At 38.0% G+C, this 25536-nt stretch overlaps 1 protein-coding gene across 1 annotated transcript in view; it reads right to left on the reverse strand.

Annotated features, from left to right (window-relative positions):
* Positions 1–6084: 6084 nt before the first annotated feature.
* CMC1 (C-X9-C motif containing 1) overlaps positions 6085–25536 on the reverse strand; it is a 40296-nt gene continuing 20844 nt past the window's right edge. Inside the window, exons 3-4 of the mRNA XM_021536545.2 lie at positions 7560–7650; positions 6085–6342 (exon numbers count right to left, since the gene is read on the reverse strand). Of these exons, the coding sequence (XP_021392220.1) occupies positions 6228–6342; positions 7560–7650 (206 nt within the window). The 3' untranslated portion in view covers positions 6085–6227. The remainder of the gene's footprint in view (positions 6343–7559; positions 7651–25536) is intronic.

The raw sequence follows: 25536 nt of genomic DNA on the forward strand, positions 1-25536 counted from the left end.
ATATTGAACTAAGAAAGGTGAGTTTGGGTTTTTTCTTTCCCCAACCTTGATTTATATGAGATAGTTGCAAGAGAAAAACCACCCTTATGCTATCCTGTTTCAATTGCCTCATTTAGGGCTTGATTGTGAATGGTGAAGGACCTTAAGTAATGCTGCTGCTGAACACTGTGAATCCTGGAGGTTCAGCTTGTTTCCCTCAGTTCCTGCTGATGGAAGCTGCTGTAAATGCACAAGGATGCTGCCACAGACCCAGTGTGCTCACAGTGCAGTTTTTCATATTGTGCCTCCTTTGCACAGCACCACAACTCTGACTCTTCATTCCTGTGGTGGTGAAGGCTAATTTTTCTTTTGTTAAAGAAACAACGCCTTAATTTAATCAGACTTGGTGTTGTTGCATTGTTGATATACAAAAATAAGTATTTTTGTAGTGTCTTTAATATGCCACTGAGAACCAGAGCTACTGGAATTCCAACTACCTGCTTTATAGATTATGAGTCTCTAGGCACTACTTTTTCATTTTTTTTTTTCCTCTTAAGGCCATGAACTGTTTCTAGGCAAATATAATTTATGGGGTTTTTTTCTTTGTAAAATTCTCTGCTTCATATCTGGCTTAATACAACAGGGTTAAGTGAAATGTCTTGACTGCTCAAAATGCTGAAGAAAAATGCATTGTATTTTAGATCCATGATACCTAACTTGTATGGGCAGGAAGTTATTTTATACTGAATACACTCTTTACAAATGTGTGGGTGGGTGAAGTACTCAGCTTCACAGATCCAGCTTAACATCAAAGTAATAAAAATTAATTTCACAGCTGTTTAGTAGCTAATTATCTTAAGACTGCGTGCAAATACATGAAGAAGCTGTGTCTGTAGCACAGCCATAGTAATGATGGGCTGTAGAAGTGTTACAAGGGTGCTATGTGACCTGTGTGGTTCCTGACACTCCCCTGCACAGTAAGTACTTCAAACAGAGCCCATCCTTCACTTTGTCTATCAAAGGCAAAAAAATGCCTTCCAGATACCTTCTCCTGTAGTACAAACAGCATACATAAACAATGTTTCCCATTCACCAGATATTGTTTTTATCTTTCTATTATCTTGCTCACGTATACTGGCTTGTCTGTGATTAATGGAAATGGTGTCAGATGCTGGAATTTATTCTGACCAATGAACACAGCTGACTCAGGGGAGTACAATCTCTTGGAAAGTAATAGAACAAAACCCAATATGCATAAAACAAATCTAAGTCACTAGGCTTTAGCTGATAGAACCAACTACCTATGTAATAACAAAGAAGGCATTTCTCATGTGGCTGCATAAGCTATGTGGTACCTAGTTCTAATGTAGTTTACTTTTGGGGTCCCCCACCTCAACATTATTGAGATGTTTTATTAAGGAATGTAATATTCAACAGGCATTAACATGATTTGTGCAATGAAGGAATTCTGCTGTGTAAAACATTAAATAAATTTATTTTTGTTTGAAATTGGTTTCAATAACAAATCTCCTTTCCGTATTTGGCACAAAATTTTTTGCTTAAGTTTTAATTCCTTTATTGTGTATAAATGCTATTCCAAATACAATTAGATTTGAGGTTTATCACTTTGACTTAAAAAACAGCCATCTGTTGTAGCCTGCTTCAGCATCTTCTGGGAGAAGAATGCTCCTGGATGTTGAAACCTGAAGGATTGAGTTGCTTTTGACTGCTTGTGTCAAAAGGTTCCCAGTCAGCTTGTCCTGTCCTGTATGAAATCAAGATTTTCTGTGCAGAGCCTGAGAATTACCAGGTTTTGCATCTGACCCTTGGTTTATATTCTGTACTCCTTCCCAGGGTGGAGAAGGGAGCAGCAATGTTTGCTGAGAGGAACTTCAGGAGTGCTGCTGCTAACTAGGGAGAAGAGGGACTGATGCCAGAGAGTTCGCTGCAGGCAGCATTTCCAATCCAGTCACTCATTGCCATGTCCAAGATGTAACAGCTGAAAAGGAAGTCCCCAGATTTGGAGTCACTTGGGAGCTCACTGGCTTGTGAAACATCTGTTGGGTCTGAAGCTTACAATCGGGTTTTGACTGAGATGGAAAAGCCATTTAAATCCATGCCACTAGCGGCTTACAGTGCTTTTTCCATTTTCAGAAGTGAAATCTTTTCATCAGTGACAGCAAATTACATGGACAAGTAGCTGTAATAACGGGGTTCTGGTGTTAGTGTCCATGTGTTACATAAAACTGTAAAATGTAATATAGTAAGGACCAAAGTTCTCAATTATGTTGAATGACCCCAAGAAAACTTTAACTTGAATACAAACCTTGAACATTTTAAAACCTCCCCCAACCTACCAATTTGACTACTTTTAATTTAAGAAAGCACTAACTCCATTTAACAGAAATGAAAGCCAGCTGTTGGGGCAGGAGAAGGTTGTTGCTCTGCACATTTAAATGAGCAAATGCCAACCTAATTAATATGTATTTGGGTATTTGGTGAGTTGGATGAACCTTCTAATAACTTGCACGTAAACTTGCACTGTTTGGTTAATTTTAAGTATTTTTAAAATCTGATAGTTTTAAGTTTCCCTGACAGTTTTGTGGTGTACAGCTGATCAGTTTTCCTCACATGTGAACTAGCCATATTGAACAAAGCAAACCCCCAAATTAGCTGTGATGGACTGTCCAGTTTTTACATCTGGAAAAGACAAGAGCAGCACAAGACATACGCTGGAGTTACAGTAAAAACTGTCCATTCCAAGTAATGAAACACAGGCCCCTGTAAGTATCACATGAACTATACTGATGGGATAAAGCAGATTGAATTTTCTTCCAAAACCAACTTGCAGCATACTTCTACTTCTGTGCTGACACAACTGCAGCTTTAATGATGCTGTGGGCTGGTAAAGGAAGAGTGAAGAGCTATGGTACCTGGCAGACACCTGTATTGTCTTCTGATCTCCAGACAGGCCCTGTGAAGTACAGTGGTCGCAGAGGTGTAAGGTATTTCTCTGATTCTCTGTGTAGTTTGAGTGAAAAAAGGGCATGTGGGGGTTTGTTTGTTTGGGGTTTTTTTTTGAGATTTTATTATTTTTGAGGGTTTTTTCAGGTTTTTGACCTTTTCTTTAGGGAGAGTGGTGTTACTACTTGCAATTGTATTAACATAGATCAGTCGATGAAAGCATTTTATGTTTTTATGACCAGCAGTAACATAAACACTAATTTTAACTGAGTTGCAATTTAACATTAAAAAACCCACCCTGTGCAGTAACTGTCCAGCAAAATTAATTTAATTGTATTTTAAGATGGAAGAGAGCAAGTCAAACATTAAGATACAGTAATAAAGTGGTAAGATGATCATGTCTGATTGAGTATGGCTGTTTGATTTAGGGAGAAACATGCAAGAAACACCCAGGTGCTTACTGTTACTGAATCAATTTATAATTAGGTGGAACATTCCAAGTGTATTTGGTCATTTTTTGATCAGCAGAGTAAACAGGACAGAGGAATTACTTGCAGGAATTACCCGAGGAGTATGCCTGTACTAAATGTGGAGCAGAATGGGCTTCTGGCTTGCAGGTTAATTTCTGTGTGATTTTTCAGACTGCAGTGGCTGTTCCACTGCCCTTTGAAAATCCTGTGCATTACAAACTGTCCCTCTTCTTCCCTCCAAATCTGGATTTTACTCTCTGAAGGCAGACTTTTAAATAAGTACATGACACCTTCTCCCTCTTTCCTATCTTGCCTTTGTTGGGGGCTCCCCTCAGGAGTTTGAAGAGACCTTTAATACAGCCAGAGAGTGCAGCCTCCAGTGAAAAATGGGGGTGTCTTGGGTGCCTGCCAAGTGCTCTGAAAAGAACAGATAGGCCCCTGTGCTGTGTTTTCTTACACTGATTAGAATCCAGGGCTGCCTCCAGTAAACCTGAATAGGAAGGAGAGTTTACAGCTGAGACAAAACCAAAACTGAAAGTAATTCAGTGGTATGAGTTTGTCATGTCATGGTACTCATTCTTTCATTTAAACTTTAAATAAAAGATGTAAATGCAATTCAAGTACAGGATATGCACAAGATACTAAGAAAATTAAAGGTGTGAAACCAGGAATTCAAAGCTAGGGAACAGCACATTAAGGCCAGAGGTGTATTATGGAGGAAGCTGATGCATGATCCAAGGGCCAATCCTTGCTCTGAATGCATACCAGTAATCCAGATGTAGGAAAAAAGAGAAACAAATGGCTGACAGCACCATTCAGTACATGGAATTTCAGGTGTGACATCAGTGCAGGTGTGAGCTGTGGCTACTGTTTACATACAGCCTGTATTGAAGGTTGGGGAGCAATACCTGCATGTTCACCTCAGCTTTGTTCCATTCCACACATCCATTCCTTTCCTGCTGTCCTGGTCACTGCACTTGTGGGTCCCCCTCACTTGCTGCACACAATTTCTGCTGAGCCAGAAAAGGAGACCTCTGTTGCTGTTGTCTGACTCAGACCTGAGTCACAGCTGAGTATGAGCCAGGTAAGCCCTCAGTGCCAGCACACACCACCGGCAGCAGCCAGCACTGCCCTTAGAGAATGCTCACTCCCACCACCACCCCCCAGTCCTCTAGGGAAGGGCTTTTGCCAACACTTTCAGATGCCCAGGCTGGCTTTCCAGAGCTTGAAAACATAGCAAATTTTCATAGTGGGACAGAAAAACAGTCATTGTCATTAAAAACATGTCACCATCTATTTTAAATTTCTTCCTTTTTAAAATGCATACCGCAAAGCAACTAATTAGGAGTATTTTTGTTTTCCAAAACACCTGAGATAAGAAGCCAAGTACAGTGTCATTCCATATACACCATTTCAAGGTGATTACTTTTAGAGCTGAGTGCCACTTAAGTTTGCCTAACAAGGCTACACATCTTTTCAGTTTGCCACTACACAAGTCCAGTCCTCCACCCAGTTTGCTGAAACAACATTATTAAAGATTATTCCAGTAACAGGCACAGAATAAAAGGCAATTACTAACCTGGAGCATTAAGTCCTTCATATACGTGTGTCAGAGCTTCTTCCTTGCATAGAGAAATACTGTTTGTGGTGAAACAGTATTAAACAAGTAAAATGTTGCCTCTTCTAACAGAACAGTATAAAATCCTACTCCTTACTCATAAAATTACGGTTTTTTATTCTTTAATCAGGGCATTAAAGTTACCAAGTTTAAGTGCAGTCTTTCCTTGCTTTTAAAAAATTTAGTTTTATTTCAGAATGCTTGGAGGGTAACTCCAAGATAGTTTCTAAAACTTTCTATTAGTATCTCTAAGTGAAGCAATTTAAGCAATTACCATTAATTTTTAAATAATTTAATTAATTAACTGTAATTAAGCAGCTTCAAGTATCAATACACGAAAGATGGCTTGTGTGCTGATTTTAAATTAAGGACCTTCTTAGTTCCTGCAAGGTGATCTGCATCTTCTATGCCTGGTTTAATTGTTTACTCACCTCTGCCTGGGATAATTTTCTAAGTGTGGTCACTCACAAACTCCTGAAGCATGGTAGCTTATTCCCTGTTCTCAAGGAAGGTCTGGATGAGATTACTTTCTCCCCTAGAGTTGAAATGGTCAGTCTGGGCTATGCACAAGTGCAAGGCATCCATCTCTTCTGACAGTATAGGCTTAAAAGTGAGTCACAGTGCAGACTTAAAAAGGAGTTACAGTGCAGGCAGAAGTACTGCCAGGCTCTCATCTGACAACACTTTGATGAAAAGGGTAATTCACATTGGTCTGAGCAGCTCTTCTGCATTTGCCACCCTTCTCTTCTATTAAGTGCATCTCCATACAGTCAGCTTCAGGTGATGACTAACAGACCAACTTAAGTGTATACCAAATCTGTGACCAGTTCATACAACTTAAATTATTCACCCATAATTTTTTATGTAGCCTGGCTCATGTAGCTAGATATAGGCTTTAAATTCCAAATGGACCTGCTAGAGTTGTAAACTCCAAACTGTACATTGGTAACAAAATCCCAAGTCCAGATAGAGGTACACACCTTTGCAACCTCTCTTGCAAACTGTGACAGCATGCTCTAGATCTTTAATTATGAAAAGTTTTGAAATGAAAGCTTAATTTCAGACATTACTTTATTCTCCATCTCGTTTTGTGTATTTCAGTTAAACTCCACATAGAGTGGTAGAGACAATTTAAGTCTGTTTAAATCAAGTGAAATCCAAATTTCATATAAAAAAAAGTTCATTTTAAGTTTTAATCACACATTCGGAGTAAACTTCTGTCTTTTTTTCTTAATTCCAGTTGCTCTGTATTCTTCTCTTTGCTTCAAATATTCTGCTTTGCATTCTTCATAGAATGATGGATCAGAATAGCTACAAGACAGAAAAATGCATATTTTTTTTCATCTTGGAATATTGAATAAATATTGCACAAGTGCCACTCATAACTGATCTTTCTTTTACACCCAAAGAAAACTTGTTGTTCTTTAACAGTAAAATAACTTTCCTTTTCAAGCCTCTGTAGTGAAGCCAAGAGGAAAAGCAGAAAAAGGGAAACACATTTGGTATTTAAGTTCAGCTGAAGAATTCATTTGCAGTTACCCTCCTCAGCATGGGAAGCTGCTGGAGATGACTTATTTTTTTAATGCATCCAAGTATCTGCTGGGAATAGGTTCAAGTGTATGTCTTTAACAGTATATATAATGGTCCTTGATCATTACATTAAATTCTCATAGTTTTTGAAGTATAACAATTCAACACTATAAACCTTTTTTTGTCAGAAGCATTTTGTTTAATTTTATTTTTTGCAAAAGGTGAAGGAACAGACAAATAAAACTGCGTAATTCCAGCAAGTTCTGACTGCAGTTAGGCCTAAATTCTTGCCTGGCTGCATATGTTTTTTTCACCAGTTCCTAAATACTAAATAACTGTCAGTAGTTCAAAGGTAATCTCAATTGCTGGTTGAAGAGAGTAGGACACATCAAAAATCAAACCAACCTCTTTTTTCCCCCAGTCAAACTCAAGAACTTCACAGCCCTCTCACCCTGGGAAATTCAAGAATCTAACACTTCAGCCTAATGGCACTGGGGGTAAATTAGGACTTCCAAAAAAGATGTTTCAATCCACCATGGCATTGGGTTGACCTCTCATATACAACAATTTCCCATTGCTCCTGATACTGCTGTTCACAACAGCAGGACACTTTCAAGATAGACTAAATATTAAAAAACAGAAGCAAAATGAAAACCAACTTTTCTGTCTTACTAACAGACTATGAAGAAGCTTCACTGTGCACCCCTATTCCCCACATCTGTGATGCACCAGAGCAAATACAGGGCTGCAGGTCCTCTGGGCTGAAATCCGTCCCCAAATGAATCAAGAAAAGAGTCTCTGTAGCCATATATTCATAGTATAAATAAAATCCTGTCAAGTTAGTGCTCTTCCCAGCACAGTTTTAATAAAGCAAAGATACCATTTTCAGAAAAGACATCCAAGTCCCTAACCCTGCACTGCCTTTTTCAGAATAGTTAACATTTCTAGATTAGCACCGGCCTGCACAAAAACCCAACAAAAACTCACGAGGTACTTACTAGCCAACCAGACAGTCCTTCAGTGCTGTGTTCTCCTGCCGACACTTCACCACCATCAGAAGACCAGTTTCTTGACAGCATTTAGTAAATGCTGGGGGAAAAAAAACAACACAAACTAAATTGACAACAGGTGAAAAAACTCTATGTGTAGGAGGTAGCAGACCAGATTTGATTTATTATTAATATAACCATAGTTGGCCCAGATTCTCATACTATTTGCAAGGTCTTTGTCACTTGTTTAGCAACAACACTTTAACTGGGATTCTCTCTCATCATGTAGCATGTTAACACATATATTGCTGTTGCTAATACCATTTCTGAAGCCATTCTTGCAGCAAATCCATGGTTCTTGTGTCTGCTTTTCACATGCTCTACTCTACATGTAGGCTACCAACTACATCTCTACCATTTTAGAACAATGAAGTTGCTCAACAAGTGAAAGCACCTGGTCTGTTTTAAGGATCTTAAGACTTTAAAACAAGCCAGTGAGATACTAAAACAGAACAGCAAAGTCATGGCTAAGGACATGGGGTTTATCTGGGAGTAACTAAAATTATGCCTCATTGTTACCAGCGTCCTGTATGGATGTTCCACTGAATAATAACCTTAGATAAGAATTGGTTGTTATTTCTATCAGGAGATTTCAAACTGTTCTAAGAGGTAATCAGCTACATTTAGCAGATGGAAAAGAGAGAGAAAAAGAAGCCCCTGTGTCCTTAATCAACCAGGAGCCAGATCAAGAATAAAGTTCCCCCACCACATCCCCTTCCAGGATTCCATCCATTTCTCCTCTTCTAAGGTCTTCCTGGTAATGATTTAATATCCAGCAAATTTAGGGCATACAAAAATTATTTTCTTGCATATACTTAGCAAAATTTACAGCTAATCTAGTAACATCAAAATGTAATGGTACTACATCACACAACAGCTGAATCACATTACCTACGCTCAGTGTATAGGTACCTCAAGACTAAATAAACAAGAAAGAAGAGATTTGTGCCTACAAAGGCAGCACTCCTGTCCTTTGCTCATAGCAGATGCCCACTGAAATGGGCATTAGGCAATTGTGGACCTCAGTGGAACAGAACCCATCTTCTGGGATCCTGGACACTACTGGCAAGATTTTGAGCAAGTGATCCAACAGCTGCAAGCAATCCCTGGATGAGATTAGTCTGCTTATCCACAGGTATTATTAATTAGGCTTTCACTAAAATAATTTGCAAGACAAGGTAGTGTTTGCTGAAAGTGGTGATGACAGATTTCACTGTCCTTATACTGCAAAATTTTGCAAAGAACTGACTTCTTAACTACTTCAAACATATTATTTATTGATGAACACCTAAAAACCTTCTCCAACACAGCACCCAGTGTTACAGATGGGCAACTACACCACACCCTACATGAAAACCAGATAAAAGTGTGCAGAAAAAGGGTTTAAGTTAACCAGTTGATTACCACCTGGGAAGATACTGTAACCTGTGCTCAAAGGTATCTATTAACAACTACACCCAGTTTCTGAGATCTATGTGTTTTAGACCTAAAGTCACCCAAGTGCAGAAGCACAGCTTTGAGGAAACACCTGGACAGCTCAAGTTTACTAAAGCAGTTTAAGCTCAGAACAAGGCCAATGTTATCAGAGTTTATCAGAGTATTTCTTTGATTTTCAAGGGTGAATCTGACATTTCTTCCATTCTTTCCTGGACTACTTATATTGACTATTCTTACATCAGCATCTCATAAAAATTATACCTATTAGTACATTTCCAAAAATGACCTTTGTTTCTTTGTGAGAAAAACATCCAAAGCTTTTGAAAGCTTTTGGTCTGTCTAGTTTGATTTATACTCTCTACAGGCACTTCTTTAAGTGCTGTGCTGAGTTTTTTGGTTTTTTTTTTTGGTAGTAGTAATCATTTATTCTGGAAGCTGTGAAGTAAAAAACCACTGAAGACAACAGGAGGTCCCTCTCACTTGTTAACTCACCAGTCTTGATTGGTTAATGGCGTGATGTCCCAGTGAACAAAAAAAGCCTGAACTGCAATTGCCAGCATTCCCTGGCTTCAGAAGGCCCTGCCTGTGGTACATGGCCAGGCACTGCTGCAAAGTGATAAAACTGCTTCCAGCTGTTTAGCTTTAACATTACTGATGCTTAACAACAGAAAGGAAGAAAGAAGGTTAAAGCATATTAGGCATCCTTATATGAGCACACAAAACTTGATTATCCATCTCTTCTGTTTGGCAGGCCTGTAAGGAATGAAAGACAGGTTCAGTTATAGATGCTTACCAGAAACCTTCCATGAGTCTGGAGAATGTTTTTTTATTTTTAATTGTGCTTTGTCTTGCTCATAGAGAAGCAAGCACCAATCTCTTCACTCTCCTAACCAGTGACAAGACTCAAGGAAATGGCGTGAAGCTGGGTCAGGGCTTGTTTAGGTTGGCTATCAGGAAAAGATATCCACCCAGAGGGTGGCTGGGCACTGGAACAGGCTCCCCAGGGAAATGGTCACAGCACCAAACATGCCTGAACTCAGGAAGCATTTCAACAATGGTCTCAGGCACATGGTGTGACAGGGGTGTTCTACGTAGGGCCAGGAGTTGGACTTGATGATCCTGATGGAACCCTTCCAACTCAGCTTATTCTGTGATCCTATGACTTTTCCATGAAATTAAATGTGTCAATGTTGAACAGCACAGTGCTACTACTACTTTGGAGAATGTCAGAAATAGTGCTCAATAGCTGCAGATATCTCAAACCAAGAATTAATCTCCATGTCTGACAAGCCTTAGTCATTCCTCACTCAGGCAATATCTCCATTGTTTCAGGATGCATAGCAAGGCACCACAAAAGGAGCAGATACACAGGATCTGGTTACAAACCTAATGTAATTTAACACTTTAGCAGCTATGAGGGGTAATCAGAACACTAAAGAATCCAAACAAACCTTATTTCTGATACACTGCATGCTATCGAAACAAAAGAATTGATCTTTTCATACTCTTGTGTATGATACTATCTTTATGACTTCAGGAAATGGCTTTCCATGACTTTAGAAGTTCATGGGCTGATATGTTTTCTTTCTTCCTGCAATCAGCAAGCTACCAAAACAAAACCTCAAGCAGCAGCAAAACAAGAAGTAAATCTGGGCCAGTCTGCAAATTCATTGCAAACAAAAGAAAGTCGTGTTTCAAACAATAAAAGTTCTGCCAAATATTTCCAAATACAAGCCAAATAAAGTGAGGAACAGAGCTCAACACCACAGAAGTGAAAATGCCTTGTTAGAAAAGGGAAAAAGGTTTGCCCTCCATCAAATCAAACATTTGCCAAGGCTTTTCTAGGACAGCTACATATGTCCATCACTGAATGCTCTGTGCACAGACAAGGACAGATCCACTACTGCGTCAGCGAGCTGCAGGTGCCTACCAGTTACCACGGAAACTGGCTACAGACCCCCCTTTCACCTGCAGCAGTCATGGTTCATGACATCATATCTGACATAGGTTACCCCACAGGCTCCTCTCCGTGCCACAGGCTCTGTCTGAGGGGATGCACACGGAGCAAAGATCTCTTCTTGAGGCTACAGCTTCACTGAAAAGCTCAACATTGATTTGAGACCAGATTCCTTCTTTTCCTCTCATGAAGAAAGCTTTGCATTCCTGTTGCAAGACAAGTCCAAAATAAGTTTTGGTCACAGTTCAGAGAATTTTAAGCCTTGTTACATTCTGGCCATTACAGCCACATAGAGAGATTTTAACTGCTAAAGCAAGCCTGCAATTGAATTTAGTACTTTTTCTAAATCAACCAAGTATGTAAGGCCAAAATGTATCTTTGCCAAGACAGAGCTCTGCTGTCAGCTGAACAAAAGCTGAGCAGCCATGTCTGAATACAGAGCAATTCAGTTTTGCCAGTTCTCACCTGCTCACTATGGCATGCTGGCATGTGCAGGGGATCTGCCTATGATGGGAAGACCACATTTTCAGGGAGAGACAGGAGGGCTTTTTGGCTGAGGCCAGAGATGAGCGAGTCCTTCCAAGGACTGACTCTTCAGCAGGGAGCATCTCTGGCCCTGAGCAGCTCAGGGAAGCTGCTGAGTTTGGTCCCTGGCACCTCCAGACCTGCCCTGGACCCAAGAGCCAGATTTCACTGGCTATCCAGTTGTATCCAACTTACCCACCTGAGAAAGCACAACACAAACAATTAGGAGAAATTAGGTCCTGACATATGTAAAGTCACAGAACAGAAAAAAAGAAGCTTTTTAAAGCCTTCTTAATTTATATATAAGGCTGTACAGACATGCATTTTTTAAATAAAAATCCCATTCCAAGTCTTTCTACAATTCCCTTTAGAAACAGAATTATACAAATTATGTTGGAGGCATGAGGAATTAGTTTTGAGTGCCTGACTTAGTATATTTGATGGTTGATTAAAAACTTCTTTAAGTTACAGAGCACTATTTTTATTAAGGTTTCTTTGATAATTATCTAGGTTAGCACAGTAAAGAACATTGTTTACAAGGATCTTTACAGTGCACACAAATCTTTGCTGAAAAAACAGTATCTAAGAAGAATGTTTTTCTTTAGTATTTCTAATTGCTTTTTCCCCAACTCTGTTTTATGACTTTATAACAAGATAATATGAGAAGCAGATGGAAACTGAAGGGAAAATGGCTAACAGTTCACTTATCACAGAATAAAAACTGGACAAATTATTTCCCTGTCTATTCAAGCAGTCAGACATCCATATGCAATACACACTAAAGTATTAATTTTAAAATATCAGACACATTACCAGAAAGCTACAACAAAGTTGATGGGGGTCCACCAATAGATGTCCTGGGACAAGTCCTAATTAAAATAAATGAGATAAAAAGCCAGGGTCTTGCCCATTCTAACTTTAGAACATATTCATAGGTTCAAAGAATATTTGACAAAATATTCCGTATGACAAAAATTAAAAACTTGTAGGATTTTGAGGCAAAGGGACAAAGCAATAAGACACAGGCACAGCTCTGCAGAATAAAGATCATGATTTTCTTCCACACCATTAAACCAGACAAGGTTAAATTTAATACTCTTAATCTCAGTGTCTGCAGGGGACGACAAAAACAAGGCAACATATTTATGATGCAAGTGTTCTTTATGTACCTTACAATGCCATCCCAACCCAAACAGCATTCAGCTGGTTTCTTCACTGTGATGCACTCAAAATGAAATGGTGGAATAGGTGTGTTGGACTGCTGAAGTTTCAGTTATGTGTATGTAAAGACTTCATGAAAAATAACATGTTATGTCCTGCCACAAGCTTAAAAGCAAACTGAAAGTTGTGTTTGTTTTTTTTTTTTTTTGCAATTTAATAAAGAGGAACAACCAGCATCAGATTACGTTTGCAACAAATTTCTAAAGGATTTATTCTCTTTACTTAAAATATTATAAAATATTAGATAGTTAATTATTTCTTCCTCCAAACATCAAAGTCTTCCCATGTGCAAAGTAAGAGAAGAATAAAAAGTGGGACTTATCTCCAGACAAGCAGCTGCATGGAAACTGTGTTGATAGAACACCAAGGAAGGATCATCATTATTTTCAATGTATGAACTGTTTGTAGCATGAAGGTTATTTCTGAAAGTTCATTTTTTGCAGATTCAGATTATAAAAATACTTTGCACTTTCATATTGCCTCATATTGTGAAGTGTTGTACATTTCATATCATGTTGGAACTGTAGTTTTATCAATTATAATTGTGCATCTATTTTGCACATGTGCTTGTACACAAAATAAATGAAATATTCCCCATTATCAAGCTAAATTGATCCTCTCAGGTCTGGCTCTCGTTTATTTAAAGACTTTACAATTTTACTACTTAAGAGAAAGTCCTACAGAGGTGTTATCTCACCATTTATATTTTCTCAACACTTATGATACTGCTATCACACTCTTAAAATAAGAAAAAAAAAAAAAACCAAACCAGCTTGGATCATGATCCAGACACCAGACTTATTCTGGGGTAGCTTTTTTCCCTCTACACAAAAAAATAAAATAAAATAAAATAAAAAATTTGTTTTGTCCTGCGTTTCAGTCATTCCTTGGGCTGTACCACTGAGTGGAGAAAAGATGCCCAAATAACATGGGATTTTGGGGTGATAGTACAAGGAGGAGAAAACAGTTCCCTTTAAAGTGTAAACAAGGGCAAAATTTTAAAACCTAGATTTGTAAAATGCGTACAAAAACATTATTCAAAACATTACGAGCAACATTTTTAAGGGTAATTATTATGCTTTTAATTTTGTATTAAGTTATGATTCATTAGCTTATTACTTTGAAGCTGACTCAGTATGCACAGAACTGTGACGACTGGTGCATTTAATGAGCCAGAGGAAGTAGCAGCATGAACATGAAGAGATTGTTTTACATTGTAGAGTACAAGCTATTTGATATTTCCAACACAGTACAAAAGAAAGCTTCTCTGTAGATTGCTCATGGTTCAGTTAACATCACTGAATATCTAATACCTCCAACTCAATTAATTCTCACCTGATTAAGATCAGTCTGATATTCAAACTAAATCATCTCTCCAGTCAAGTAGAAATCAATATTTCTGATTTTACTTTTAAATTACAACAACAAATAAAATACATGCATCGTCAGTATGCTAGGAGTAGCTTTCCTATTCTAGCCTTCTATGGTATGCATAACACAGCTGATTAAAGAATTATTCTAATTTGAGCAACAATATATATAAGGCAGATTAATTTGAATAGAAGATAGCATGAAATAATTAGATGCATCTTATACAGGGCAAAGAGAAAATTGACATAAAATAACCTTGATTCTTTCAAGTGAACCTCTGTTATCAGATCAAATACTTTGTCTCTACAAATATTCATTTGCTGTAACATAAAAATCATGTATTTTCCATTTTCCTGCTCATCACCGGCCTCCCAAAATCTGCTCCATTGCAGCTTTTTTAGCTGTAGGCATCCATCCTAGGAGAGATGATCAATACATACTAGCACTGGGGAGCAGAGAATCCCAGGAATTCAGGAATTTTAAGTAAGGAGTATTCACCCTCCTGGCCAATCTTTTCCAGGGCACTCTCAGAATAGAAAAGCAGCTTTATCTTAAAGTCCAGAGTGCAGAGGATCCCTCAGCAGACCACAGCATCTCTGGCACCCCAGAATAAAATGTGGAAACCTCCCTCGTCTCATGACTGAGTTGAACATTCAGCAGGAGAGAATCATCAGGAAGGCAAACAGCACAACTATGATCTGCATAGGAAGAATGTTTCCCAAAAAGCCCTGGAAATTGTTTGTCTAAACACAATGCCTTTATCCTTGGGATAAAGAAAGTATCTTATCAATATCCTAGAAACAAATCTGAATACTTTTCTTCAGGAGACATTAAGAGATGAGAAAATAGCACACTGAAACAAAGGGCCTATTTGTCCTGTACACTGTCTTTCTCAGAAGCCAATAACAGCTGCTTTAAAAAAAATTGTCAGAAAGTCTACATTATGGAAAAGCATATTCTTAAGTGAAGTTTCTTCTTAATCCCTATCATCTGTAAGCTTGGCTTATATCTTGAAGCATAAAGTTCTCACATGCCCTTCAAAACGCTTAGGATGCCTTTCATGGTGAATCTAAATGGACAAGCACCCAAAACAAGAGGGTGAAAGAGGGGGAAAACCTTCTGAAACCAGAAAGCTAGCCTCAATTCCTTCAACATCTATCTGCTCTGGCCCACTGAAGTCCTGCTAAACTCCCAACTACTGCAATTGTAGTTATTTGTTTCATACCATGCGTACTTTTTCCATTAGCAGGTTTTCAAAATCCTGCTGCAAAAATTAATTGGCCTCAAAGTATCTCTCAGATGGATACAGAAACAGGCCAGAGCAGTAGGGAGCAAAGACACTCTACACAGATCAACAATGAGAGTTGGCTGGTTTTTTTTCAGAACATCCAGTTACTCACTCTGTAAATGCAACCTACCTACTTAGGAACAAGAGTCTCCAAAGTTTTCATGTCCTACATACATTGATACTACAAGGATCTAGGTTTGGTCAACTGCTTACAATGGGCTTTTAAAATCAATATAGGAAATCAATGGCTTATTTAAATGTTCTGTTTCAAAACTTATAAAAAAATCTATATGGTTTTTTTTTAAAACCACAATACCATAGCAGTTCTGAAAACTGATATAAGGCACATAACAATCCTCCAACATCAGTTACTTCAAATCAGAAGTCACTGCTTAGCTGCTGATCTTTTTATTACAGAAATATTAGCAGGGTTTCTCTTGTTTTCAAACCCCACAATCATTAAAGACAGAATTTGTGGGGAAAAAACAAGGATCTTAAGAAACTACATCAAGGAATGACATTCACAAAAGCCATGAACAATGGAGGTACAGTCCCATTCCCATGCGATGCAGACGCTTGTGCTGGGGGAATCTCTCTCACCAGACCCAATACACGTGTTCTGCAGTTCAAAATTTGCTACCATTCAGACTGAGAATGTGGATGTTTCTAAGAGGCACAACCAGAAGCCTCAAGCAACAACAAAGATACCCTTCTGTCTATCTCAAATAACCCACACTTATCCACAGCAGATCATTGGACCATTTCTTTCCAATTTTATAATAAGCACCAAGAAACAGAGAATGGAACTGAAAAGTAAAGTTTAAGAAAGAGAATAATTGTTTTGTTTAAGAAAAACACATAAAACAAGCTGAGGAACACAGCCAAACACAGTAATTCAAGCCAACTCAATCACTTCAACTAACAAAACCCAGACGAATACTTAAAAGTATTAACAAAAAGATGCCAGATTAAAGTAATTAAGAGTTTTAAAAAAGAGTTCTGAAAATAACATACATATGCAATCTCAGGATACTTTAAGGAGCATTTATTCTGCCATTAGGACAAGAGCAGGTCAGCTCTGCTCATTCTATGTCCTACACATATGAGATCTGACCAAAATGTCTTCTTGGGGACAAGGGTTGGAAAGACTGAAGTTAGTTTTCAGTTTGACATGAATAGTGAATGCACACATGAAACTTGACTAGGAAAAGTGTTTTCCTAGGAGTGACAGAGTCAGGAAATAACCTACACCTTAAAATGTCAGGCAATGCTTTCCTGACTACTGCTAAATAATGAAATACTGTGGAAGACATAATATATTTGCAATATACGTTCATGTCACTAGAATTTCAACTGAACTTGGACTTTAACAGCAAAAGGAGCTTTGGCAGGGATGATACATTTTTTAAGTAAATTCCAGCAACCCAGCTCTATAAGAGCTACAAGATAAGTCCTGCTTCTGACTAAGCAAGACAGGCAGCACACAAGAGGGTTATGTCCTCAGAAAACATAGGAGAAATAGCAAGGGCATAACTATTATGTATAAGGTGACTACTTTGTCACTCAAGGCAGATTTAAATGCTCAAAGATGACAATCTGCTGGGCTATGCAGGCAGATTTTTCCAGAGAAGAAGACCTCCTTTTCTTCCTAGTGAAATTACAAAAAAAATCTACCCTTTTAAGCAAACTAAGCACACTGCTGTGAAGCATTTTATTTGGGTAAATCATGATTTATCCACTAAAGAAAACTGCTTGAGGAATGTTCTTGTCAAGTACAAGCACCACCTTCTCTATAGGGCTTCAGGTAAAGCAAGCCCAGCAAGCACAGCCACCAGGTTAAACTGCACTGGTTTTAAACAACTGCTTCCTTTAAGACTGACTTGATCTAATTTTCCTCCCACCCTGCAGTAAGTATCCCTGACATCATGCGTTACCATACCAGGCGCTGGAAGAGGCAGAACTGGAACAAATGCAAGTTCCCCCATGGCTACTGTCTGTCACTGCCTGCTTTTATATAAACAAGTGCATCCAACTTGAGCTGCGCAGAGCAGCCTCGCCTCTGCCTATCCCCCCGCCTCCTTCGGGAGCTGCCGAGCCGCTCAGGGACTGCTGAGAAGTTCGGATAACAGATGATTTAAAGAAACAACATCCCCTCCCTCTGTCCCATAGAGACTGACTCTTCAGCTGAACTCTAAAGGTAAAATATATCTAGTTCTCAAAAACAGAGCTTCAGGGAGTGGAAGAAGTAACAATAATGTCCTTCTACCACACGGTGGGGGTAGAGCAGGGCATTTATAGAACTCCTAAGGAGGCATTTGCCCAGCTATTCCACTATGGCATGACACCAGCTCTTAGTTACACTGTGCTGTGTCAGGGATTCCTCCTTTCCCCCTGCCCCAGTTCAGTTTAATGGACTTCCAAAATTCAATTCGGAGCTCCAACACCGAAGGTTGGTGATTGCAGTAATTCTCACTCCTCTGAATGAAACAAAATATCCTCTAAGGAAAAGTGAAACTGGTTCCAGCTGGGTCAAAATCTCGGGTCTTTTGAGAATATAGAATATTCCCAATATACAGAATATAAAATATTTATACAGTTATTAAAAGAGGAAGTTACTTTCCCTCACAGGTACAATTCATCCCCAACCAGTGTTCCAACATCTCCAAAAGAGTTATCATGTACTTTCCAGTAAATGTCTTGTTTGACAAAGCTTGACTAGCCATAGGCTGGTGCGGAGGCAGGAATTCTTCACCATGGAAGAATTCCTGCTGATTGAGGTACTACTCAGTGCCAGCAAGGATGACAAAACCAAAGTGCAAATTTTCCAGGAAAAAAAAATTCTGCTGTGTCCATATTCTGAAGTGAACAGTGAAGAGTAACTCGACCCCTGCAATTGTGGCCACAGTGTGATAAAGTATGTAAACTTACTTTTTCAAATAAAATTATATAATTGAGGCATTTAGAATGCCATTGTGGAGGCATTTAGAATTTCAGACTACCCTATTCATTTCATGATGTTGAAGAGATGACTTTAGACCATGTGGCAGGAAAGCACTCAAAACTCAGCAATATCTGGTAATTTGGTAATAACTTTGTAATAGTTATCTTTCATCTTCTGTAAAATGTTTTAAATAAAGGACTACAATAACCAGGTACATTTCTTCAGAATAAAAGTTGTAACTTTGAAGACAATAAAATAAAATACTGGTAGACAGGGGATTTACAAACAAGTCTTTGATAAATCTACCAAGCAAAACAAAATGCACCAGAAACTAGGTATGAAAACACCACAAAAGAGAGAAACTATTTTGCAGTGTAACACTTAATAGGCATATGGCATAAAAATCTGTGTAAGAACATTGACTTTACTAGCACAAATCCAGGTGTAGTTTGGTAAACTGAAACTTCAGGGACACTACCTTCTGAAAGTTGATTACACTGTGCTCCTCAAGCTGTGTGCAGAGGGATTCATCTTTGTCAGGAGGGAGTTAAGTCCACCTATTCTGCCTGCTCCAATTATCTTGTTTCTGATGCAAAAACGTTTTAGACCATCAACATACAAATACAGCATCAACAGTGTTATGAAAGAAATAACAAAACTATCACAAAGATGTGGTTTCCATTTTTAGAAATACAACCGAACTCTTATGAATTCATTTAGCAGTTGTTCAAATAAGTATGTTAGCAGCACATCTGCTACAAAATCATTGGCAAAGGAGATACAGAAAGTTAAGACAAGGGGATATATGTCGCTCCAGCTTAGAAGCCATTTGTCACACTCTTCCTATGGCATGAGGGTACTTCCAATGAAATATCATATGCCTATCCAAGCAATCAAGAACTACTGGTTTTGTCAATTGCTTTCTAAAGAAGGAGATGAAGTTTATTTCTAACACATTTAATCACAGACTAATATCCAGGCTCAACCTGCTTTAAGACCAGAAGTGACAGAAGATCTGTGCATTACTCAGTGGCAGCTGAGGACACAAGAATCTGAAGCAGCATTCAGCAGCTGGGACATGAGCAGAAACTGACTGAGGGTCCTGGTGCTGCCATTGCAACCCCCTGTGACTTTCTGTCTCCTGTTTACTTTGACTGAAAGTAAGGACCTTTCCTGGTTGAGACTTCAGTGCTATGACTGATTGACTGTTAGTACATTCTCCACTGGTACAATGAAATTAAAAAGAACCTAATCTAGCTAAAAATCTTTCCTCCATTTTCTGGGTTTTGAACTAAATGAGTTTTACTCACTGAATGCAGATGTACACATGCCTCTATCACCACACATTTGTTAGCATGTAAGTTTTTTCCAAAGACTTGTCTCACCTTTATTCTGAAAGAAAGAAAAAACACCCAAAAGCTAGCATATGCTGTATTAATGTAAAACCCCTAGAGGGCAACTAAGCTTCAATTTCAACCTGCATAAATATTCAGCTCCTTAACTAGTTTACAGATTATGTAAACTATTTCCTTCAACCTTGTTTTTTTTTCCCCTCATTTAAAAGAAATGAATCCTTTTCATTCTCAAATCACATTATTGCTGCCTATTTAGTGTAAGTTAATCACCACTGCCCAACCAGAGACTGTCCTCAACCCAACAAAGCTCAAATGTGCGTAAAAGAGAACAATAAAGAAAACACATGCAAAGGCTTCATTTAAACAAAGACAGAAAACAAGCATATGAAAGTCTGAAATCACTTTCTTTGCATTAAAGACCTTTAACAATACATCTTGTTTATTATTCAGCTTAGTATTAACTTATTGCATGGCATCTGTTTTCTCGTACAGCAGTCTGGTTGCAAGTCTCAAATTTATAAATCGAAGTTTACACTGTTGAAATTATTTGCCTGTTTTCCCCTACATACCATGATTTCAGCCATATATATTTGGTGACCAAAAAGAAAAAAAAACAGTGATTAAATGGGAAACAAGATGTCAAATTAGTTATGTAAAATGGCTTCATTTAGATTTTGATCTTTAGTCCAGGACTGCTGCCAGTGGTCAAAGTTTAAAAAAAAAAGGAAAGTAATCGGAGCTGTAAAAGTAAAAAGCCTATATTCAATTACAAGTGCTCTTCCCAAATTTTAAATTGGTAACCAGTGTCCAGCTGAGCCTTGTTTGACATGAACCAGCAGGCAGCAACTGCCTTTCCCCTACTCCAATCAGATTTTGTTGGGAGCTCAAAGACACTTACTATCCTGTCAGTCCACGCCTGCACAGAACCTGCAAACATATTGATGTTAGAGAAGGCACTAACAAACCAATGGGATTCCTTAGATATGGAAGCAACCAGACACACACAGGAAAAAACAGCTCAAAGGAATCCTTAGGAAATGCCTGCAAAGTCCAAGGGTTTCTACAAGGCTTTTGCAGGAGATCAAATACACAAACAAAAATGGATAGCACTGCCATCCTTGCTTTATGCATATCAATGCCATGTCCCATATGCTTTGATCATGACAGTCCTCCTTCATTTATGGCCTTATCTCCTCTTACATGTCTGAACAGAGACTAAGAATGACTACCAGTAGAATATACTTTATCTCATTTTAGCCACCCAAAATTTCCATGTCCCACCCAAAGCTGATTTTGAAAGTGCCTTCATGTCCTTGTTACCTTGAGCCTTGACATGGAAGGGGTAAGGGGACAGGGAAGAGATAGAGAGGACTACAACTGGGATGAGATGTCTTCCATCCTACATGACTTAACCAAAAATCAAAGGAGGAGTTTGAGGAGCTGACATAAGTCTCCAAGGGTGCTCCACTTAAAAGGGTCTCCTCTCTGAATACTGCAGAACAGGATGAAGTAACTTCTGATTGCTTGAAATACAATAACCTTTAGGTATTTATTCTGACTTTTTTGTCACAATTTCAGCCAAGGCTTAGAGACCTGAGGACTTGACAATTGTTAGTACAAAAATGCCCAAGTAAAATGTTATTGTACAATCAGTTCAGGTCTGGACACACAAAAGATTATAAGTATCAGATCTCCTTATAACACAGTAGAATCCAGACATCAATGTATCAAGCTTACAATCAAACTTAAGACAGTGACTATATTACATTAGAAACATGGGGATTCTACCGGCTTCACACAAAAGAAGTCACTGTTATTTACTGCGTATGTGAAACGGATCTGGGTGAACCTGATACCACAACCCAAACATTGCTACCTTTAAGTACTTTTAACACATTTCCCAGAGGCAATTATATCTCCTCTTTATTAGAGTGGCTGAATTACTTTCAGGCAAGTCAAGTCATTGCAACTCAAACATTAGGGACACAGAGATCTGTAACATCAGTGCAGTGCTGTAACAAACAGCACTGCACTGAAACCAATGCAGAAAAGAAAATCATAAGACCAGAACTATTCATCTGCTGGGAGAAGGTAGACAAAGCAAAAGTTCACAACTCTGTTAAATATCTTCCTTCTATAGAAGTGCAAAAATTATTTTTTAGGGTTGCAATTTACCAAGTATTACCAAGCCCAACAATGAACGTTGCTAAATGGTTGGTGCACAGTAAGTAGTATTTGCATGAATTTGACAGCAGAGTGAAGAGGACAGATTCCCCCAACAGCATTTTGGTTTAAAACTGCTGAAGTTTTATAGTTACTCAACAGATGGAGCATATCAAAATTAACTTACACCAGTCTTGCTAAAGCAAAAGCATCTTTTCCACACCATTGTCAGTCTCCACAAAGAACTCAAAACTTCCTCAAGCTGTTTGGAATGTATAAAATAAAATATAAAAAAATCATCACACATACATACATGAACATGTTTTTTAATTTCCTTAAACTTGGAATAGTTTTCTAACGTATGGGGACACCTCTATTACAAAGAAAAAGCTGAAGAGCCATTAATACTACTATACTACTCAACTGTCATGAAGCATTGTTACACGTAGCTAACATAAAATATTCTAAACATAGGATTTTTGATGTAAGTCATTAAAGATACCAGAGAAGCTGTGAGCTCTTCTAGCACCCCATTACAGAGTAGTTACTTACTAATTAAATCTTAAGTTACATAACCCCAAATGCTATACCATTCTTTTGCATTCCTCTTTTCCATATTCTGTTGAAAGCAATGGTAAATTTCTGTTCATTAACTAGATATATGCTGAAGCCTACATTTAATGTAAAAAAACCCAAACCATTCAGAAGAATGTGAAGAAGCACAGGGAGGAAATCAGGACAGATCAGATGCATGACAAAGATAATTTACACCAGAGAAAAATAAAAAGTTCTTTTCACCATTGGCCTTATGAATAATTTTGACTTGGCTGTCAGAGTCACTGTAAAAAATTATCACCCCAAAGGCAGGAAGAAAAGTAATGAGCAACAAAGTTTGAAGTTGCAGACTGTGGTCACTCCTGTTTACTGGATATAATTTTCTTCAAGCTGAAAGCACGAGTTCTCCCTGTGAATTTAAATGTCATTTTTAACATCACAGCATTAAAGATTTTGGGGGTTTGTGTTTAAAATTCTTCATGCTCCTGAAAACAACTCTGGAATCTCAGGGTTCAACACCTTCCCTAAGCCATTTTGGGGACTCTGATAGAAATAGTTTTCCAGGATGGTTACTGAGTAAGATTTTTCTTTTTCCTTTTTGCCTGTTTAACATAAACCAGATCATCCTCTTTCTTCCGTTTAAAAGTCCTGCTTTTATTCAGATCACTGCCAGGAATTGGTCCAATGTCTGAGAACACAAATTGCTTGACATACAAAGAAAAGTTAGTTCAGACATTTAATCCCAAAAAAACTTAGAAAGCAAAAAGCATTCTTTTTGTTGTAATAAAAAATTGGTTTGTATTGGTAAAATAGAAAAATAGAACTGAGCACTGAAGCAGGCTATAGTAGCTGAAACATTAACCAGAATACACAACAAACACAGGCACACTAGCTATCGCCCCAAGAGAAGAGAATGGCCCAAAATGTCTTCCTAAAGTCTTTTGCAGACCTGCTATCCTTTCATGCTTGATAAATGTGCCCTCCAAGGGCACTCAGGTTTGATAAGCATTTCACAGAACTAAGTACATGCTTTTGAAGCATAGTTAGACCAGTCTAGATTGCATCAAGTAGTTCTGCTTTCAGCTCTCTGTGTCTTTCCACATTATACACTTTCTGTACATTTCCCACATATTAAACCATAGCATTCAGAAGTTCTTTTTGCAAAAATTAGCTGTGTCTTCCTAAAATAACTGTTTAAATGTCTGACAGTCTACAGCCATAGGTGAGACTACATCTCAAGCCACAGCCTTACAGTGCTTTATTTTCACCAACTTCACAAGCATCCCATTACAGCAAAGAGCATGGGATATTTCTGTCACCAGGAAACAAAGCAGGACCTTTGACCTGTATCAAGCCTGGCATGCAAATGTAACAATAAATTTTTGATTTTGTGCTTCAAAAAGGACTATTTAAACATCCCTAAAATATGTTGTTGATCTGAAAGCTTGAAGAGCATTATTTAGTGTATATTGAAGAGGAGGGAAAAGAAGAGTAACTAGAACCTCCTTGGGAAATTCCGGATCACTGCCAGAAAGAAAAGAAATTATAAAGTGTACAACATTATGGATGTTAAAAGTAATACAAGGAAATCCTGAACTTGATTATCAGAAGCCCAAAAAAATAGGCATTAGTGACTTAAAGAATTTTTTCTTTATACTCATTTTAAGAAAAAGATAAGAAGGCAGATCTCTTTAATACCATAATTAAAGTCCCAAATTCCCTATAACCATTTCAACTCCTTTGCAATAAAATGAATAAATACAAAGAGAAGACTTTGTTCACCCCATCCAAGGGAAATTTTCATGCACAGGTCTTCTACATTTTCTCCTTCAAAATTCTTCATATAGGTTCTTTCCTATTCATTATCCCATCAGAATCAGACTATCTTCCCTCCTTTCCATGATTCCTTTAAAGTCCTTTACTAGTATTTCACTCAAATCTAGGACACAGCAGCTAAACTGTTTTTCTTGTTCTCTGATCAAAAATTTAAAGCCTCATCCATACCTCCAATGGTCTGTACAGCTCTAGCATTCCTTGATCATCCTCTTTCCTATCCTTTGAGCAGCTCTGCAAAACACCTCTCGCCTTCTGTTACATGATTACACTTCCTGTAGAGATATCCATCCAAATGTTCCAGGTGCTCTTTTCTGCAGGACTGCTAAAGTTAGAGGGATGACAATACAAGCACAAGTGTCTTATGACCTTACAATATTATAGCCTTGACTCCCTTCTTAGGCATAAGACGTTTAAGTAAAACACTTTTCAGAGCACAAATCTTCCTACTCTTTTTATCTGCAGCACCACAGAGACAACTACTGGAAGGCATTTACAACAGCAACAAAACTAAACTTGATGGTGGGAAAAAGGAGGATTATTTTTTGTCGTTGTTATTAAAATGACCTGAAAAATAATGTACAAGAACATAGTTTTATGCAGCAACAGACAACACTGTCTGTAGCATTAAAAAAAACCACTTGTGCATTTTCAGTGTTGTTACCATAGGACCCATTAACTACTACATCAAATAAAAAGTGCTAGAGGGACAACTCCCTCAGTTTGAGCTAAGCAATCTTTAGAACTACTGCTCTACATGTAAGAAGAAGCTTAAAATGTTTCCATCCCAAAACAGGATAAAAATTTGAGATGTTATTTTTCTTCGGAAAACAATGAAAAACACTTAGACCAAAAAGTATGAAGAACACTTAGAACACCACATCTTGTTGAAAATAGGCGTAGCTCCCAATCTATATTTCAACTTTGTGTTCCCTTATTGTCTGATAAGATCTGTGATTCCTGCCCATTTTTTTATTTTTTTTTGTTTGTTTGGGGTTTTTTTTTTTTTGTTTGTTTGTTTTTTTTTTTTTTTGGACTGGTTTTCCTGAGTTGTAACATTCTACAGAAAGATATGTACAACAAGTATAGGAGACCAAAAATAAAGGAGATCAAAAATTCAACTCTTCAACATACAGGAGATCAACAGTGCAACTCTCATAATCCACTGTCTCATTAAATAAAAACATATCACATAAAATCACAACTCCTACACTATTCACTCTTATTCCGATTTCCATTTAGTATTAATTCCTGTTGAGCTTCATTTCAATTTCTGAGAT

Source organism: Lonchura striata, chromosome 1, assembly GCF_046129695.1.
Source record: "Lonchura striata isolate bLonStr1 chromosome 1, bLonStr1.mat, whole genome shotgun sequence".
In the NCBI taxonomy this organism is placed as follows: domain Eukaryota; kingdom Metazoa; phylum Chordata; class Aves; order Passeriformes; family Estrildidae; genus Lonchura; species Lonchura striata.